Here is a 19,635-nt window from a genome sequence, read left to right as displayed (position 1 = left end):
ATTCTCTTGGAAACGTGCGTGAATAAGTTCACCTTAATTTCGAGAAATACGGGAAATGTTAATTAGATATGTTTTCGTATATGATTCGGTCGCGTTAAACTCGAATGTAACCTCGACTCGAATGAGTTTTTGTGTAATCCAGAAAATACAGTGGAATTGAATCAATTCAATAAAGCAATTTTCTCGATGTAACCGTGTTATTACCGAGCTATACGTAGAAATTATACTCACCTTACTATGGAAAGTAAGTAAATGGAAAAGGTAGCCACTTCTCTCCTGGGGCTGATGAAGAAATCATACGTAATTTTAAAAATCATTTCATGGAAAATTTCAAGCGATAGGAACGTTTATTAATCCGGCATTCGGCGGCACTCTTTTTCTTGCACACAATCGAAATTATTTCGTAAATACAAAAATACATTCATAGTCACGTAGTCTACCTATAACTTGTTCTTCGTATACGCTTTAATCTCAACCACTTGGTTCGTGTCTATAACAAACACTGTACCCGTATAAAGTTTCAATCGATTTTTTATCTGACACACACACACACACACACATATATACACACGTTTGTTTCGGTAGCATAATATTTAAATATACGTATATATATTCATACAAATAAAAGTCGAAGCTCTGGTTATTGAGGTGCATTTCACATTTTACCTACTTTCTGATTGACGTACGAACAAATAATATATACGTTGCTTTTCAACGAGAGAAACTGATTTACATACATTATTATCATTTTTTATAAATTGATCGATAAAAAAAATTATCTAAAAAATTTAATTTTCTCTTTCTTTTTATAAAATTCGAAACTCTTCTCCAATATATATTTGCAATAAAAATTCGCGCATCGATCACGGTCTATCGATTTGTCGCGTTCGACGGGAAAGCTCAAACAACTCTGATCTCGTTAAGTCGTCCTACGAAATCGTACGAAAGCCTAAGATGAAAATTCAATTAACCGATTGATTAGTGCCGCACGAATCGGCCCAGGTATCTACGAAAATTGTATTACGCGTCAGATTTCCGCTAGGAAATCGATCGAAACTATTTAATCGCAAATAAGACCTATGTATACGTATACATAGAGACAATCTCTAACATTAGAGATTGAACGTGGCCCATTAGCACGCCCGGAGAAAGTTCCAATAGAATCGCGAAAAGCTTGTAAGAGGATTATAACACCTGGAGGTTAATGGAACGTAGAAATAACCGTTTAAACCGCTATGCTATTGGACCGATTCTAAAAGTATATCACTTTTTCTCCCATGAAACGAAGTGAAAACCTTATATATAACCATATCGTCGAAAGTATTTTAGTGGAAGATTTACAAAACCTTTTTATACGCATGGGTAATTTTTCCGCGCCCGCCTCTTAATTGGTTGATCGCAATCGCGATATTTCTTAAGAATATCTTGTACACTACCTCTTAATTATCTACTTGTGTTAATTGTAAAGAGAGAGAGAGATGCGCGTGAGAGCCTGAAAGCTAATGGAACAGCTAATGCCTTTAAAAAATATTCGATACGAAATTGTTATTGTTAAAGTAACAAAATTTGTTTGGATCTCATGAGAAATGAGTCTACGTTATGAGTAACGAATTTAATGAAACACCGACCTATTTTTATCTCCTCGTATATACGTATATACTTTCTAACCCGGTGTTTAATGTCATATCTAATACGTAGTAGCGTGGTAAAAACGCTACTACTTATTCTAGGCTTATTTATAAAATGAACGTTAAAATTGCCGCGTTATATTCACTTAATACCAATAACAAGCATTTGTAACGTATCGTTTTACTCGAATATACGTTTATCCACGTGTCCGAAGAAGAAGAAGAAGAAGAAGAAGAAGAAAAATAAGAAAGCAACGAATACATACTACATAAAAATTAGTATGTGTTCAGTTGAGGTTTACACATGTGCCAATATCCATTTCCGTGCTCACTTATGCGCTCCGGAGAGTATAATGTTTCGTGATGGAGAATCGTTCTTCTGCGGCCTGGGAACTGTTAGCCCAGTTAGCTCGGGTCGCAACGCTTCGAGGATTATGCTATGTTCACATCGCGTGTTATCTGGTCTCGTATGCCCGGTGAGAGACATTTATACGGAACGAAACTATTCCGTGTTATTTCCACCCTCTTCGTTTCAAACCGACATTGCGTAAGAGCTTGTTGCGAATTTTATTCCTTTTTTATAATCATTTTACTTAACTCCAATAGTCCGAGAAATAGGGAATCGTTAAAAATGAACTTATACACGGTTAATCATTATAAAGTTATAATTCTGTAAATTTTATTATAAAAAATTATTTATTATAATTTATCGTTCAAAACATGATAATAATCGCGAATAATTGTACTTTCGAACGAATAAATGTTATTCAAGTATTTTAATAAGTAAATTACTCGAAGTAATTCTATTCGAGATTTTTAACTAGTTACTTTTTCAACGAGTAAATTCTGGTTACGGATAATTATCTTTCTCGAGTAGGAAAAAATTTGCTTCGCTTCAAATAGTAGTGATGGGAAAAATTTAATTGTTGAAATTACTTGGATAAGTTACTTAGACAATTTATCTAAACATAATAATCGCGAATAATTGTAATGACAAATATGTCGAGGTTATGTGATTATAATCAATTATAATAGCTATAAAGCGTTATTCAAATATATTAATGAGTACTCTAAGTAACTTTATTCAAAATTTTTAGTCACTTTTTCAACGGATTAACAATCCAATGCTCTATGACACTCGTGAAATTGTTATTTCTTGGATATTTCTTACCTCGATAGAAACAATTTAATTTCTCCATTTATCCAATTATTTGCTTGGTTCAAAGAAGTCAATCTTTTCGACCATCGATCCTCGTTAAATCATTGGTGTTGAGTTTTCGAGCAAGAAATACGTAAAATTACGATATTCATCGGATGCTACTCAAACGCATCCGGGCGTGAATACAAAAAAGGTATATTTATATTCCAATCGAAAAATTTGTCCCGTTGGTAAGGTGGATTAAAACGTATAGGGGGGGGATTTAATATTCATGGCCGTAAATATTCCCCTTCAGAAACGAAGAAACTCTCTGTGGCAACGCTCTTTTAAGGGAAACAAGGCGCGTCACTGTGCAGAACGATGCATTTTACGCGCATCGTCGGCACGTGCGTTTTTGCGGGACCAGCTTCCGGCCCAGTTTTTACTCGCCTCTTCGCCTCGCCTCGCTCGACCCCTCTCGTCAAACCCGTCGGGGGGGTGCGACGAAACTTCCTTCGATTCCATCGATCGAACGATATTTTCCATGTATATTATATATACATATATACGTATATTATATATACATATATATCCACGTATATGTATGTATAATATTTTCGAGTATGGAATATCCTTTCTATACTCGATTCCTAAGAATTTCTAGACAACTCACGATTTTTTCACGGCTCGAAACGAGAATAACGAAACGAGGGAATCGGATTCGCTCGCTCGAAACTTTGCTTTGTTATCGTAAACTTTTACGTCTCTCCTCTTCGGCAAATGCATAATTTTTCCACGAGTTGTTATAAAATATTAGAGGGGGAGCGGAAAGAAGGAAGAGAAATTCAGGGGGCGTTTAACGCGTGATAGATGGCGAATCGTGATAGATCGTGATAGAGGGAAAATTCTGGTGATCCGAAGTGTGTATATTTATAGCTTTGGTTTTCAATGGAAATGGTGGACGGTGGTGCGTGTATCGTCACGGTTAACGATGACGCCGCATCGTGGGGAGTGCGTGTTTCGAATATCGATGGTACCGCGTCCAGTTACGAATTACAACGGGCTTGCGCGTGAGTCATATATTTGCTTGCAATTAACGGAGAATCGCGCGAGGAACATCCATCCTCTAGCGTCCAAAGACGCTAGGGCTTATATAGCAGAAACAACCGAGGAAACTGACTTCTCATCAGAAATTTCGCAGCGAAAATCTTGGAGGCTCGACTCGAATTAAGAATAAAAATTATTTTTTGAAATTATTCGGATAATTTTAATTAAAAAGAGGAATAATCGCGCTTTTGAATTCTTTTAAATCCCACTCGTAAAATCCGAGGAAACCGACTTTTCATCGAAATTTCTTAATGAAAATCTTGGAAGCTTGACTCGAATTAAAAATAAAAATTACTTTTTGAAATTATTCGGATAATTAAAAAGAAGAATAATCGTGCTTTTGAATTTTTTTAAATCCCACCCGTAAAATAAATATTTAAATTATATAAATTTTAGGCTTATACAACAGAAACAATCGTTCGATTTTCTTGGATGAGATGCGAGGAAACCGATTTTTCATCGAAATTTTGCAGCGAAAATCTTGGAAATCTAAATCGACTCGAATTAAGATTAAAAATTATTCTTTGATTTTATTATTCGGATAATTTTAATTAAAAAGAGGAATAATCGCGCTTTTGAATTCTAAATCCCACGCGTAAAATAAATATTTATCCCGAACTCTCTTCAAATGAATAGCGTGTCATCTTTGGAGAGATAAAAATAGGAAAAAAATATTTGTGTTTTCGAAATCGGTTAACCGATAATGATATCGCGGCTGGTTTCTCGATGAGGCATCTCTTCTTCTTCGTGGCGTTTATTATCGATAAGTCATCCTACGCGATGAATACCGATTAGAGAGAACGTTTTTGAGCGAAATCAAGAGAGCGTGGCGGATGGTGGATCCGCTTGTTGGATCGGAATTAAATCGAAATGAAACCGCGAAAGAGAACGGTGAAAGATGATCTACGAGTCGGGTGTTTCGCAGGGTGTATTATGTCGGAGGAAGACGAGACGGTGGGAAGTTAAGCGAGGCGCGATCAGCGTTTCGAGAGAGCGATAAATTATTATTTTTTTTCTCTTTTTCACAGACTAATTAGCATAACACTAGTTTCTCATTTAATTAGAAATTAAATTTAATTGCTTTTCCTTATGTTATGTTAATCAAAGGAAGAAAACTCGGAGAGAGAGAGAGAGAGAGAGAGAGAGAGAGAGAGAGAGAGAGAGAGAATCGACGACTAAGCTTCGTGGGTTAAAAACTCTCAGTGCGTTATAGATTATTGGACAAAATTATTTTTTCCCCGATTTTGAGCTTATACTCGAGATTTAATTTTTAGGAAACGATACTGCTTATTGTTTCTTAAAAAATTTATAAATAACGTAAAATGTATAAATAACTAAATATATATAAGAAAAATTAACGTTGCATTTAATTTATATAGAATAAAAAAGAAAATATAAAATAATCAATATATAAAAAATATATAAATATATAGAAAAATATATTAAAATTAATATATAAAATTACAGTTTTTTAAATATGAAGTGTAATATTAAAAATATATATTAGTTTATAAAAATATGCTAGTTTTATTTACTGTATGAATATGAATTTACAATGACGTAACGAGAGTGAGATACATGGATTGGACAATTTATATTACAAATTGACGAGAGAGATAGTTTCGAATTTTATTCCAATATTTTATTGGAAAAAAAAAAATGTAAAACCTGACAATCCCCCAAGTCAGTTATTCTCGGCAAAAAAAGTTATAGCAGGCAATTAACTTGGAAAGCATTTCGAGTTTGACAAACGTACAATAAACTGGAGCTTGGAAATAGTATTGGAAAGAAACAGATGTTAAGAAAAAAATGCTTTTTAAAGAAAGAAGTTCTAGGATGTTCATGAGAAACCTATCCTATAAATTATCCGATAAATATGAGCCAAATGTGGACTTAATGATAATTTAAAAAAATAGTAATAAAAACAATGAAACTGAAAATTATAAAATGAAAAAAGCATTATAAGAAGACATACCTATCAAAGATTGAAAGAAATAAAAAAATTGCTAAATAAAGTTAGCAATATTATTATTGTTTATTTCTCCAAAATATAATAAATAAATAATCATAGAAACGCGTATATTATAATATAAGATAATTTAAAATTAATCCATAAATATCCGTGGCTAGATTAAAGAATATAATATAATATTTTTGCAAGTTAATTTGTATATAAAATCATTTTACATTTTAGTTATTTGTAAAATACTCGTAAGACACGTGCTAAATCATGTGCTAAACATGTTAAGTTTTCAACCTTCGTAAGCGATCGTGGTTCATTGGAAGTGGTACAACAACAATAATAACAACAACACGAACGCGCCAGTTTCCAAATCGATCGAGATGCGAAGCAGTCCGACCACGCCAGTTATCATCCGTGGCAAGATACGCGTTTGACGCGTGGGCGGTGCGTGCCGCCCGAACGTAAGCTCGTAAATCGCCGGTGGCGTCGACCGTGGGATGTTTATTAAACGTAGGAGTTCGAAACGATCGCGAGAAGAAGGGCAAATTAAAGGATCGGTGTTATCGGTGTGTCGATACACTTGTCGTCCCCTCTTATACCTCGATCGTTAAAACATCGAAGGAACGGAGTCGACACGGCTATTTCTGGGCCACTGAATGCCCGCCCTCTGTCGTTTCACGTTTCGACACACCTATGACGCGGGAATCGCTCGTATCGCGCCTCGTTCACTTACCACGATTTCCCACAGGGTACGCGCGTATCGCGCTACGGGAGAATAAAATTTAAACTTGAAATTAATTTTAAATTTAATTTGCGCACGAATGGTAACTCTGCGCCACCACTCGGATTCAGGCGGCAATAGATTCCTAACCTCTTTACGTATAATCTTAGAAGTGTGAAATAATGTAATGTCAAATGGCTAGATTTTTTTTATCTCAAATTGGATCGCGATCGCGGATCAAACTACGTTTTCGGCGTTGATCTGAGTTTGACTGTCGTGGGGATAGAAATATTATTTTCAAAGTTTTTGATTTTTGCAAGCATGAAATATGGTAAAATAAAATTAGTTCGAGCGAAGATGAGTTTGATTTTTCCGTTATCAAATAATAAAAATTACTTTATTAAGAGATTGACGACAGAGAGAATGAAAATAGTGAAAGACATCAATAATGAAATTATTTCGTTAAGAAATTGACGATAAGGAGAAGGAAAATAGTGATGAAAATAATCGCCGTAAGAAAGTGAAAAATAAGAATAATAAACGTGAGATCCCCACGTTATTGGGATCGTAAAGTTTTCTCTCGAAACGAAATAAGAAAGATGAAAGACATCAAACGGCATTTTATCGCGATACTTGCCCCGACGAACCGAGGAAAATATTACAGAAAACAACGATATACACTTTTATATTTTTTTTGTATTTTTAGGTATAAGGAAAGAAAATTTGTTGAATATTAAAGTTTTATGCGTTAATTTGTGCGTGAAATCACTTTGAATTAGCTGCAAAAAAGTCATCGAAAAACGGATGATCGCGCAAAGGATTAAAATGGATGCAATTGAATTTCAGATCGAGAAGGATCAAAGATTAACATACCACCAATTAAAAATTCAAAAGCAGTTCTTTTTCCATCAATTTTTTTATTCCCTATTTTCTTAAAATCTCTAAAAGAACATTAACAAATCTTGAAAAAAAAAACAATATATTCAGTTGTATTTATACATAGAAAAACCAAAATTGCAGGTCTCACGAGTTAACTCGTGCGCTAAGAGGTTAATTTCCATCGTCGTCTTCGAACTTCTTTTACTTACAATCCAGCGAGACTCAAGATCGTTTGTTCGTTAAGGAGAGAAACAAAACGAGGGGATAGGGTAGCGGAAGAAGGTAGTAAATATGTGGGTGGATTACGGATTGTGCACGCCCGATACAATAAAGAAATATATATTTGTACGGTTGACACATTCGGCTAGTACAGCGTTAGAGCCGTGCGTGGGAGCGAATCATATTTATGCCCGGCCTTCCAGATCCTTCCAGGGATTTACCGGTCACTTCCTAGTCCCCATCTTCGAATTGTTTCTTTTTCGAGATTTGCGCGGCCAAAATTACATCCGTTATTTCGCGCTCTGCCTCTGAAGTATTTCCAATTTTTTTCTAGTTAAAATTACGAGTTTTAAAATTGGGAATAATTCGATCTTTATGTTTAATTTGATCCGATAATTTTATGGACATTCGGACATCCCGTGACATTCAGCGAGATAATATATTTTATTTATATCTCTATTCGGAAGGCAGTGAACTCGAGCATTGGTTCGAACAATGCGAGGTTGACATTCGTGACAAAAGGAAGAACATCGCGTGTCCGTGCAACCTGCAATCATAGTTACGAGCGTGAAAACTCGTTCCGTGTCGTCGTAGCACAGGAAGACAGAGAGAGAGAGAGAAGTAACGACAATGAAGGAATCCTGTGATAGGCCCAAGAAAATTATCCGTATTTATGATAATTTCTCTGCAATTATGTATATATATATATAAAAACCTTTGTTTCTTGGCTAAATTTCGTGAGAAAGAGTTTACCATTGTGCGAATTACAATATTACATACGTAACGTAACAATTTGTGATATTTTTAATCCGTGAGGAAGAAAGACGTTTGTTGTAAGAGGGAAGCTTCTCGAACCCCGAACGAGAATGAAATAGTCGGTAATTGCTATAAGAGTAAGAGGAGCCATGGAGCAGAAAATTATCACGGGGATACCCGATATTTGCGTATCCAAATGCCCGCCTTGTTGTTATTATTCTCATCCTTCTTATGAAGAGCGAAGAGAGAAATTAAAAGAGCGACGTGTGGGTCGCGTTGTGGGTCAGCTCGCCTACGAGTCTCGGATGTAAATCGGACGTTACCTTACACTCTCTCTCTCTCTCTCTCTCTCTCGCTCTCTCTCTCTCTCTCTCTCTCGCTCTCTCTCTATTATATATAAAAATTAATAAAATTATATCGAGATGAAACTTGAGATGAACATCTGTTTCGTACTTGAGATCATTTTTGAGGAGGGGAGGGGGAGGTGTACTTGAAACTGTCGGTGGAAGGTCTGTCTGCTCTGGCTCGAAAGATTAACGAGAAACCAGAAACCTATTCTGCGTCTAATAAGCGTATTTATGGTTATCAAGGTCGGTCGCGTAGAATTTTACTAGCTCTCTATTTTCCTGTCCGAAATTATTTTTCGAAAGATTACGACCACTCGAAGGAGGGGCAAGGGAAAGAAAGGAATGATTCGTTCGCGCAGGAAAGGAAAATTAGTAGATGGCCGAAGTTGGATAGGTTGGAAAATAGCTGCGGGGCCACTCCACTCGACCCTTATCAGCCGTATCCATATTCCGTTTCAAAAGCCTCTTGATAAAAATATATTTGAATTTAGAAGAAGACTCGTAACACACGTAGTCGATATTTATTCGAATATAAAAGAAATATTAATTAAAAGTGTGTTATGTATATATATTCGAATATTATATATTTATATTCGAATATAAAAGAAATATTAATTAAAAGTATGTTATGTATATATATATATATTTGAATATTATATATTTATTAAATATATACAATATATTTATATAATATTTATATATATAATATTATATATTTATATTCGAATATAAAAGAAATATTAATTAAAAGTGTGATATATATGTGTATATATATATATATACTTGAAAATTTATGCGTCGATGAATGATCATGACGTTTATATATTATATATTATATATTATTAATATATGTTCGAAATATAAATAATAATTAAAATTATTATCACGATTATTATTTGTGCGATGAAATTATTAAATGAGTAATTCTTTCATCGTTCATTTTTGCACAATATTATTTTTCGTCTCTATATTATTTCTCTTGTGTTTGTGTTCACAGGCTCATGTGGTGTCGGCTTTCGAGCAATCGTTGTCCAACATGACACAACGTTTGCAACAACTGACAGCAACAGCCGAAAAGAAAGTAAGTAAATTTTTCCCACCGACCAAAGAATTGAATTATTTCGATAACTTTCCGAACCGAAATGTATAATAAGTGACCAATGAAAAACAATATCACATCTGATCCCCGTAAATCGAATGAATTTGTGAACCTTGTGTACAGAGAAGTTTCATCGGTAAAGTGTCATCAGTCATAGAAAAAAAATTGGTTACTTAAAATATGAAGTCTCTTACAGTACAACGATAACCAAATGAAATTTTTAATAATAATAAAGCTCGGGTTATTATTCGTAATTCTTGATACTCGATAAAGAAATGCTACACGCTGCATGCTGCAGAAATGAAATATCATTTTCCCTGTCTTTATCTTTCTTCTTTATTTATAAGGTAACCTTGTAAAAAAGTAAAAATTAAAAAAAAAAAAAAAAAAAAAAAAAAAAAAAAAAATTCGAACGTTTCGAAATTGTCATGATGCAAGCGAGTCAAAATTTTGATAAAACTGTCGATCGTTTGTTACCTCCGAAACCTCATCGAAATCAAAGGCTATATCGACCAGGTGACTTGAAAATTATGCAGTTATTATCCGTCTACCCTGATAATAAAATAGAGGTATTAAACGGTATGATCATGATTCCCATCCCTGCAGAAGATGCGAAAACACTTGGTCTTCGAGTACCAGATTCTGAGAGCTTCTCGGCTAAATCGAACTCGTCCTCGTCTAAAAGTTCGGCACACCTGTCCAACACGAAATACGTTGGTAAAAGATCGAATGACGATACCAGGTCCAAGAAAGATGTTAAACGTCATCGGAACGTAGATGTGAACGTAAAAGCGACCAAGAAGCAACCGGATCTGAAACAAGAGCGGAAAGCTCAACGGACACCCACTTTGGAGAGATTGAGCAATTTGCACGCGAAATTGGAACGAGGATTGAAAAATATATCGAACCGAACGAAAACTCGGTCGAAAGTTGGGCCGGAGAGCGCCAAGGAGTCTAGCAATTTGAATTCGACAACGATACGTGGTTACGGACGGTCGTCTGGTCGATCCCTGAAAAAGAATTCGACGTCTCAAGAGGACAAGCTTAGAAAGGAATCGAGTTCAAAATGTACGAAACAATTGTTCAGCATGGCCGACTCGTGGAGCAGCGACTCGATAGTTAGTCATTCGGATAACTGTGCCTGCTGTCACAGCCGAGAGCCTTGTCCCTTTCACGGAAGCGAGAATTTCTTTCAAGAGAAATAACCAACAATTTTCCCTCCTTCGACATTAAATTTGAGAAATTTCCATCGATACGAAGTTGTAACGAACATTAATGTGTCATTAATTCGAAAAAGAAATGATCGATCCTGAAATTCATTCGTCGCAAAGCTTTCTCTACGAGCTTTCAACAATTTGTACACTTAAATCCCGATTTTAATTCTCTATACGTCCAAAGAAATTCTAATCGCTTAAATCGATTTATTTAATCATAAAGTAATGTGATCGAGATGTAAGAAAATATGAATATAAAAAGAAAAAAAAAAGAATCACGAAAAATGAAAGTGTAACTATCCGGAGAAAGTGGGAAAGGAAACAAGAAAGAAGTCGAATGATGTGTCAAATCATCGTAGAAATAAAAATATTTAACATCCTTGCGAATAGCAAGCGCTGTTATGTCATATACAATCAACCGTATATAATTTTTATTAGTATATATATATATATAATAAAACGTGAAATAAAATGTTAATATAGAAAATTTGATCCATGTGCTTATATTATTCAACTTTACGTAGTTGTTTGCGAAAGGGAATTATTTCACTCCGCTCTGATCCTCTCTCTTCGAAATTTCGAAATAACCAGACAATAAATTTTAAACCTCTTTAAATCTCGCATAAGTACGTCGACGTATAACGAATTGATGTAGCGAACACCAGAAATTCCAGATGGCTCGATAAATATTAATTTCCCTGTAATTTTCAGGACTCGGAACTTCAAGAATTGAGAGAAACGATCGAGAGGCTTCGAAAACAGAGCGCCGAGGCCAGTTTAAATAATGGGACAACGGGCGCGAACAACGGTCGCCGTCACACACTCGGCGATTCCGATTCCGGGACAACAGGATGCACCGGAAACAATAACCATCAAGGTGCCTCGATGGCGAGACAATTGTCCGCGGACAGTGTCACCTCGTTGAATTCGTTGAGCAGCGCATGCTCGGCGAGCAGTCATCACAAGAAGAAAGGTTGGCTACGTAGCTCTTTCTCGAAAGCTTTCTCGAGATCACGGAAAAATAGACACGGCTCAGTGTCCGACGCCGAAGATTGCAAGGAGAATGCTAGCGGAGACTTGAGCGCGCCGAACAGTCCTAGATTGCCTAGCGCCTCTAAACACGAGTCTTCGCGAAGTGGTCAAAATGGTAGAAGCAACGGACAGAAATCCCCCGAAGTTGAAAATCCATTGACGGGAAGCAAAAGCAGTTCGGCTTTGTACAAGAAAGAGGACGAGGACGTGGTGGAATTGAAGAAACAACTCAGGGAAAAGGATCTCGTGTTAACGGATATCAGACTCGAGGCTTTATCTTCGGCGCATCAATTGGAATCGTTGAAAGACACTGTGATCAAAATGAGGGTATATATATATATATCTTTATTTTCTAATATTATTTAAATAAATATTGTTTCGTTCTATTTGATATTCTTTTCTATTGATTTTCTTCTCTTCTAGAACGAGATGCTTAATTTAAAGCAAAATAACGAACGTCTACAGAGACTGGTGACGTCAAAATCCTTAACATCGTCTCAATCATCGTTACCTAGTGATCCAGATAGACGTTTCAGTATGACAGAAGTAGCTTCCACTGTTGCCGCGCTTTCAAATGGTGATACTAGTACGACAGCTGACCAATTAGAAGATTTAAATGTACCGGAACATTCAGTGGTACCATCGACCACCTCGACTACAGGAGAGCCAACTTTGGAACAAGATACGGATGGGAAAAGAATTAACGTCGCTATCTACCTAGGCAGTGAGAAAAATTTCAACTATAATCTCGTAACTGGAAGTACTTCGGACGGTAGTATCGGTGAACCTCCTCATTGTGTTATCGCGAATGTTTGCATCAGTAATAAAACTACCTGGGATTCTCTTGATTCCACTGTAAGACGTTGTTTCAAGGAATACGTTTCGAGAGTTGATCCCGTGACAAATTTGGGCCTAGGAGTTGAATGTGTTGCTGCTTATCATCTCGGAGAAGCTTCTAGGTACGTATCTTCTAATAGCCTTTTTTTTTTTAATCATTCCATATTATATAATTTTTCAAATACGATTCTTTTTCATTTTTATGAAAATATCTAAAAAGAAATATTATATACGTATATATATATATATATATATTTTTTTTATATTTACACAATCACAGATGCACTACAGATTCTCAACATCCAGAATTGCTCCCTTGCGGCTACTTAATCGGTCACGTAAAGACCATTTATTTGGTACTTTCTGGTTATTCGTGGCTCGCTGTCGATACTTTAATACCACGATCGATTGTGCAGCGATTAATATCTTTGCTAACCGAACATCGTAGAGTTATTTTATGTGGACCTAGTGGTACTGGCAAGAGCTATTTGGCTGGAAAATTAGCTCATGCATTGGTGGATGCCGATAATGATACGAAAGATGCTACGGCTGTAGCCACGTTCAATGTAGATCACAAATCCAGCAAAGAACTTAGACAATATCTCGCCCATATCGCCGAAAGATGTGATTCGAATGCAGCTGATGAATTACCAAGGGTAATCATTCTTGAAAATTTACAACACGCTGCATCTTTAGGAGAATTATTCAGTGGCTTGCTCGGTACTAGACACTCATCTTGTCCAGCTATTATTGGCACCATGAGTCAGGCTACTTGTAGTACCACGAATCTTCAATTGCATCACAATTTTAGGTATATACTTAGCTTTCTAATTTATTCTATAATTTTAAGATGATATATTTATTTTATAAGTATTCTTGGAAATATTTTTATCATGATATATATCATATTTTTAGGTGGGTACTTTGTGCTAATCATATGGAACCAGTTAAGGGATTCTTAGGTCGCTATCTTAGACGGAAACTGCTGGAACACGAATTACGCGAATGTGGTGGAACTAGAAACGCAGAAATGGCAGCAGTTGTCGAATGGTTACCCCGGGTTTGGCTACATCTTAACAAGTTCCTAGAAAGTCATAGCAGTTCTGATGTCACAATAGGTAAGACGTTTAAACATTGAATATATTTTATTTATTTTCAATCAATAATAATCTTAAATGAAAATGAATATGTAGGACCTCGACTATTTCTATCCTGTCCGATGGAAGTAACAGGTTCTCAAGTATGGTTTACGGACTTATGGAACTATTCTGTAGTACCATATCTGGTGGAAGCAGTCAGAGAAGGATTGACACTTTACGGCAGACGCGTTAGCGGAAATGGAAATGGAGATTCTTCTTGGGAAGATCCAGCTCAATTTATCACTTCCAGTTATCCTTGGATTTCTACGCATGCTGTACACGGTGGTAGTGATGCTCTACTTCGTTTAAGACCAGAAGATGTTGGTTACGATGTTGTTACGTCCGGACACACTTCTGGAGTTGGTGCATCAAGCGTGAAAAGTCTTGGTAGCACGCATAGCGACACTGAAGGAGATCCTCTAGTTAGTGTTTTTCTTCTAAATACATTCAATTAATACTAAGATGTGATTTATATGTAAAAAATGTATAAAAAAAAAGAAAATCTGCATATAATAATTACTAATTATATAGTAATTAATAATTACTATTACATAATTTTACAAATATAAATACAAATTTATACTGTTGCAGCTGAATATGTTGATGAGATTACAGGAAGCAGCCAATTATTCGAGTCCTCATAGCAACGACAGTGATTCGGTTACTTCCCTTGATTCATCGCACACTCGACATTCGGAGGACTTAAGTTCATCAACATCTTCGTCAAGAGGCGTAGAATCGGCACTTTAATTAGCAATGCTATTGTCATTAAGAAAAATGAAATACAACCTGAATATGAATATCTTATGAATATAATCGTACATCAGGCCAGTTTGTAATGTTCCATTTTAAAAATAACGATTTACGTATGAGAGTATCTGAGAAAAATCTGAAGAAGAAAAGAAACGGAAAAGAAATCAAAAATAAATTTTGGATATCTTTATGATATAAATCTTTTCTTTTTAACGTTTTATGACAAAAATATCAAACAAATATTAAACAGCCAAGCTATAAACAAAGACTAAGATATTTTCAGCAATGCGTGATAGGATGCTCTTTATAAAATACGTCCTTCCATTTGTTTTTACGTAAAGCAATGATGTGCATTAAAAAAATGAAATTAAAAATGTCAAGAAAAAAGCCTACAGCTGGCCTATATTTATTCTAGTTTTTATGTGCGCCATGCACTTTGGTGTGATATGTAATTAAATAAGTAAGAGATAAACAAGCGATATTTCTATGTTCTTTGGATATAATGACGTATAAATATGTACGTCATCACGCAATGCAATAATCTACGCTGCCGTTATGGAAGTACGAGTCTATTTTAAACAAATACATTTCTATGATTAAATCAAGTACGATTAAGTGTAGCTTAATGCGACTTTACTCGAGAAATTTTGATGGAATATACAGTATTATTATAGGGAGTAAAATAAAAGGGCTTCGAACTGAGCCAAGATTTAGGATCGAGGAACCGATGTTCCTTTCGTCCATTACTTTCAGGTAAAATAGCTTATCATATGCGATATACAGATCTCATGGACGGACCGCTCAATGGAGTATTGTTTCGCCTTCAGAAATATAGCACAGTTCGAAGTGGGTACTGATGAATGTGCGTGCAAAAATAGTCTATTTATACATACTTTGCTACAAAAGTTCTATTTAATTAAAAAATGTTAATATAATATATATATATATATATATATATATATATATAATATAACATAATATATATATATATATATACATATATATACATATACATATACACAATCTAACGATGGCGCTAAATTTATGTTACGAATAAAATTTATAATTAGCTAGTAAGATACGTGAGTAATTCTGGTCATGTAACATTGTAAATACAAAAGACAAATGAAATGTATGATGACGCTAGATACAAATTTGATTCAAAATCCCATAGTAGCCTGCAAGATCTCTTTTAATAAAATGACGTGTAAAGTGTATAAAGAAAAAGAGAAAAAGATGAAATGCAAAGGAATTGAATCCTTCATGTGCAATTTGTCAGATTATAGCGCATCAAAATGATAAAAAATAACAGGCTACATAAAATATACATAGTGTACATGTTTGATAAGCCTTGAAGTCGATTTCAGAGTTTGATCGATATTATAATGTCCATAAATATGATGTGCATGTAATAATTATACAGTCGCATTTACAGGTTTTTTACGTTTGTACCGTATTTATACGCTGTACGACGCTGCACTGGATCTTCATTCAAATAACGATAATTATCGTGTCATCAAATAAATTACACTAAACTTTACATGATTGGATATGCTAATTTGATTATTCTTTTTAACCAATCTCATTTTTCCATTTTATATGATAGTTTTGTGATTTTTTTTACAGACATTAAATCTCGAATACGTATAAAAAGCTATTTTATTTAAGTCAGAAATATATACTACTTGTGCATAAATATTATTAAAAAATACAGTTACAGTAAATAGAAACAATTTTAAACAAGATTTCATTAAATATTAAATATAATTCATCGTAATATTAAAAAAATATGGTTCAAATATCATTTAAAATATAAATATGTCTCTAATATTTCAAACATTAAAAGTGAATTGCAATGAATATTGCACAAAGTATAGGCTACCGATGATCTAAAATAACATTGGAAGCATATTTCTTATTTTTTAAACAATATTCTACAACTGCATAAATAGTAAGTAATCTTCTATCCATAGCACTTAAATGGACCTCGGTAATAAGGGGTTGAACATCAGCCATTATTGATTCATGAGCGACTAGTTTTGAAAGCGCTATGCTCAAAGTGCCACCACTAAATAATTTTAAACGATCCCAAGTAGTTTTATGAATCCTAAAATCAAAAAAAAAAAAAAATAATTCAAAGGATCTTAGAAAATAAATTTTGATGAAAATATTGCAATTATTTATTATAAATGAATTAAATTAATACAAATATAAATACGCACATACAACACTGATATAGAGGTGCTAAAATATCAAAATGATCTATATCAGGGTTTCCAAGACTTTTCCCGTTATCAATTAACAATACAGCTGGATTATGAAAATTATTCTGTGCTAATTCGTAATGATGGCGATCACCATTATCCATCAAAAAATCAAAGATCGCAGTATCTACTAAATCTAAAAGTCTACTCGATGTTTGTGGAGAATATGCCTTAGAATCTTTCACCTAAAAAATCAAATATTTCAATACTTTTACAAATATTACTTTCAAAGAAAAAGAGACAAAGAAAGAAATTTAATTACTTACATTTATGTAATATACTTACTTTTTCACAATAGTTATCATCGGTTTCCCATGTTGCAAGTTTGTTTTTTTTATAAGTTCTTTGCCATGGATGACGATGTTTTACAAGTTTTAAATATCGAGGCAACCAGGAAATTAAAGCACCTTCTAAAATATCCCCTACTCCACACACTGGATCTGCAGGAGAGCAATAATGGCAAACACCATAAAGACAAGTATCATTACCATCTTGATATATAGTAGCATAAAGTTCAGGAGTTGCATATGGCCGAATTTCATTCCTTAAATCAACTAAAAAGAATTGCATATAAATATAATATAATATATAATAATAAAATATTTCAAATCATATTATACAAAATGATAAAAAAAAAATTCGAAATTTTTAAGATAAGTAATATTTAAAGAAAAAAAAATTCTAATAGATATGAGTTAAAAAATTAATATTTTCAAAGTTATAAATAATTTTTTATTTCAGTTAAAACGGATGTTTATTTTAAAAATTAAAAAAAAATGAATTATTTTATAATAATTACTTTATAATTTTATTTTTTCTTTTCTTGATTACAAAAATTTTTCTATTTCAGAAATTTCAGATTTCAGAAATATTCTCTTTTAATTTTTATATACATTTATTATGATATCTTCATCACAAAATTGTTTTTAAAATTTTAATGAATAATGAAATAAAAAATTTTTTTTTATAATTTTGAAAATATTAATTTTTTCAATTTATATTTATCAGAATTTTTTTTATTTATCAAATACTATCTTAAAAATTATAAATTCTTTTCAAATTCATTTACTTAATATATATGAATTTTTGTTATAAATTATATTATTATATTTATAACAAAATATATACATTTTCTAATAACTGTAAGCGGTACTCTTCGTAAGGCCAATAAGGAAGATAAATGGAATGCTACTACTTCGGCATTATGTCGATCTTTTCCGTGATAAACAGGTCCTCGAATAATAGCGTCCCTAGAATACCACTGAGGCTTAAACATCGCTTTCGTTCCATGTTCCAAAGTTAACATCAATTTCAATTGCGTACCAAGTGGTGCGTTATCCGCGCGTATCACTTTTGATTTACGCAAAATATCCAGAATTGTTCCTAATTCGGGTGCAACTGGTGGTATTAACTGATGTGCATCAGGCCACTAAAAATATTAATATTTGGAACAACAAAGAAAAGACATCGCTTTACATTATTTAAATATTTTGCTACAATGCTAACATTACTATTAGGAATACTCCATATATTTTTTTGAACGTTAGGCATTATCTTTAATTCAGTTAACAATCTTTCCATTACTACTGTATAGCTAGTATTTTGTTTAAAATATCTTGATGGTAATATTTGTATTTCTTCTTTAATTTTTTTTATCATATCTTTCGCAACCGATTTTCGTGAAGCTTGTAAATTTTGTTCTGCTTGAAATATTAACTGTTCTTGTTCTGGTTTCAATTGTGAAGTAGGCATGCCTTTAGAAGTTTTTTGCGACGAGCTCTCAACGATCATTCGAATAAAATATAAATTGACGCTAAGGACAAGAATCAAAAGACCGCCCAAAGCGATGAGAGCACAGCGTCGGCCAATCATCTGTAAACGAAATTTAAGATTTTGATTGAATGAACAAAACATAGATGGCGTGCAATTATTTTACCTAGATATTATAACGTATAAAAACTTTATAACTTAAAAATCAATTCATACCTATACTATTTATATTCTTTGTGAATTTTTTTTATCATGATTATCTAATATGTAATATAATAAGTATTTTTAATATATGTATAAGAAAATGTATATAAAAAAAATTGAACTAATATTATCGATATTATAAAAATCAAACTTTTAAATTAAATATAATGATTATAACTAAATTAAAAACTAATGGAAAACTAATAAACATTGCATGCAACACAATTATATTGTTGCAACAAAAGTATATATAAAGCTATAAATTGAATTAAAAAACACTGAAAATTTCTTTTATAAAACTTTAAAGAAAAACATTTACTAGTATCACCTTTAAAAATTGGCCACGCAATTGTTGTCACCTAGTAATGGATATTTTCCTCATGTTTCGATAAATCTTCTGTTTAATCGCATCCAAGAATGAAGCGGCAAGTGTAGGTCGCCATTTTTAACTTCAATCTAAAGTACTTGCTTATTCAAGTGCTGTGTAAAGCATTGGATTACAATGATCGTGAATAAATATTTTCGATAAAATTTAATCAATATTAAATAATTTTAAAGATATTAA

At 33.5% G+C, this 19,635-nt stretch overlaps 3 protein-coding genes across 6 annotated transcripts in view; 2 read left to right on the top strand and 1 right to left on the bottom strand.

Annotated features, from left to right (window-relative positions):
* Positions 1 to 16,390, top strand: part of LOC122720949 (protein sickie) — a 156,444-nt gene extending 140,054 nt beyond the window's left edge. For all 4 annotated transcript variants that reach the window (XM_043948106.1, XM_043948097.1, XM_043948088.1 and 1 more), the window contains 7 exons: positions 9,756 to 9,839; positions 11,783 to 12,430; positions 12,527 to 13,062; positions 13,221 to 13,751; positions 13,856 to 14,058; positions 14,134 to 14,501; positions 14,671 to 16,390. In XM_043948106.1, coding sequence (XP_043804041.1) covers positions 9,756 to 9,839; positions 11,783 to 12,430; positions 12,527 to 13,062; positions 13,221 to 13,751; positions 13,856 to 14,058; positions 14,134 to 14,501; positions 14,671 to 14,829 — 2,529 coding nt within the window. In that variant the 3' untranslated portion in view covers positions 14,830 to 16,390. The remainder of the gene's footprint in view (positions 1 to 9,755; positions 9,840 to 11,782; positions 12,431 to 12,526; positions 13,063 to 13,220; positions 13,752 to 13,855; positions 14,059 to 14,133; positions 14,502 to 14,670) is intronic.
* Positions 10,286 to 11,107, top strand: LOC122720973. Its single transcript, XM_043948137.1, has 2 exons — positions 10,286 to 10,373; positions 10,464 to 11,107. The coding sequence occupies exons 1-2, from the start codon at positions 10,286 to 10,288 to the stop codon at positions 11,060 to 11,062; spliced, it is 687 nt and encodes a 228-aa protein (XP_043804072.1). The 3' UTR covers positions 11,063 to 11,107.
* A 156-nt stretch (positions 16,391 to 16,546) lies between the features above and the next one.
* On the bottom strand, positions 16,547 to 19,627 carry LOC122720966 (glycosaminoglycan xylosylkinase). The gene is made up of 6 exons (XM_043948125.1): positions 19,399 to 19,627; positions 18,603 to 18,968; positions 18,225 to 18,525; positions 17,382 to 17,650; positions 17,055 to 17,281; positions 16,547 to 16,939 (listed from the first exon to the last, which is right to left on the bottom strand). The coding sequence occupies exons 2-6, from the start codon at positions 18,966 to 18,968 to the stop codon at positions 16,711 to 16,713; spliced, it is 1,392 nt and encodes a 463-aa protein (XP_043804060.1). The 5' UTR covers positions 19,399 to 19,627; the 3' UTR covers positions 16,547 to 16,710.
* Positions 19,628 to 19,635: the final 8 nt, after the last annotated feature.

The sequence above is a fragment of the Apis laboriosa genome, unplaced genomic scaffold, assembly GCF_014066325.1.
Source record: "Apis laboriosa isolate Shangri-la unplaced genomic scaffold, ASM1406632v1 scaffold105_cov147, whole genome shotgun sequence".
Taxonomy (NCBI): Eukaryota; Metazoa; Arthropoda; class Insecta; order Hymenoptera; family Apidae; genus Apis; species Apis laboriosa.
The sequence above is the reverse complement of the archived record's forward strand: the minus strand, read 5'-3'. Positions and strand labels throughout refer to the sequence as shown.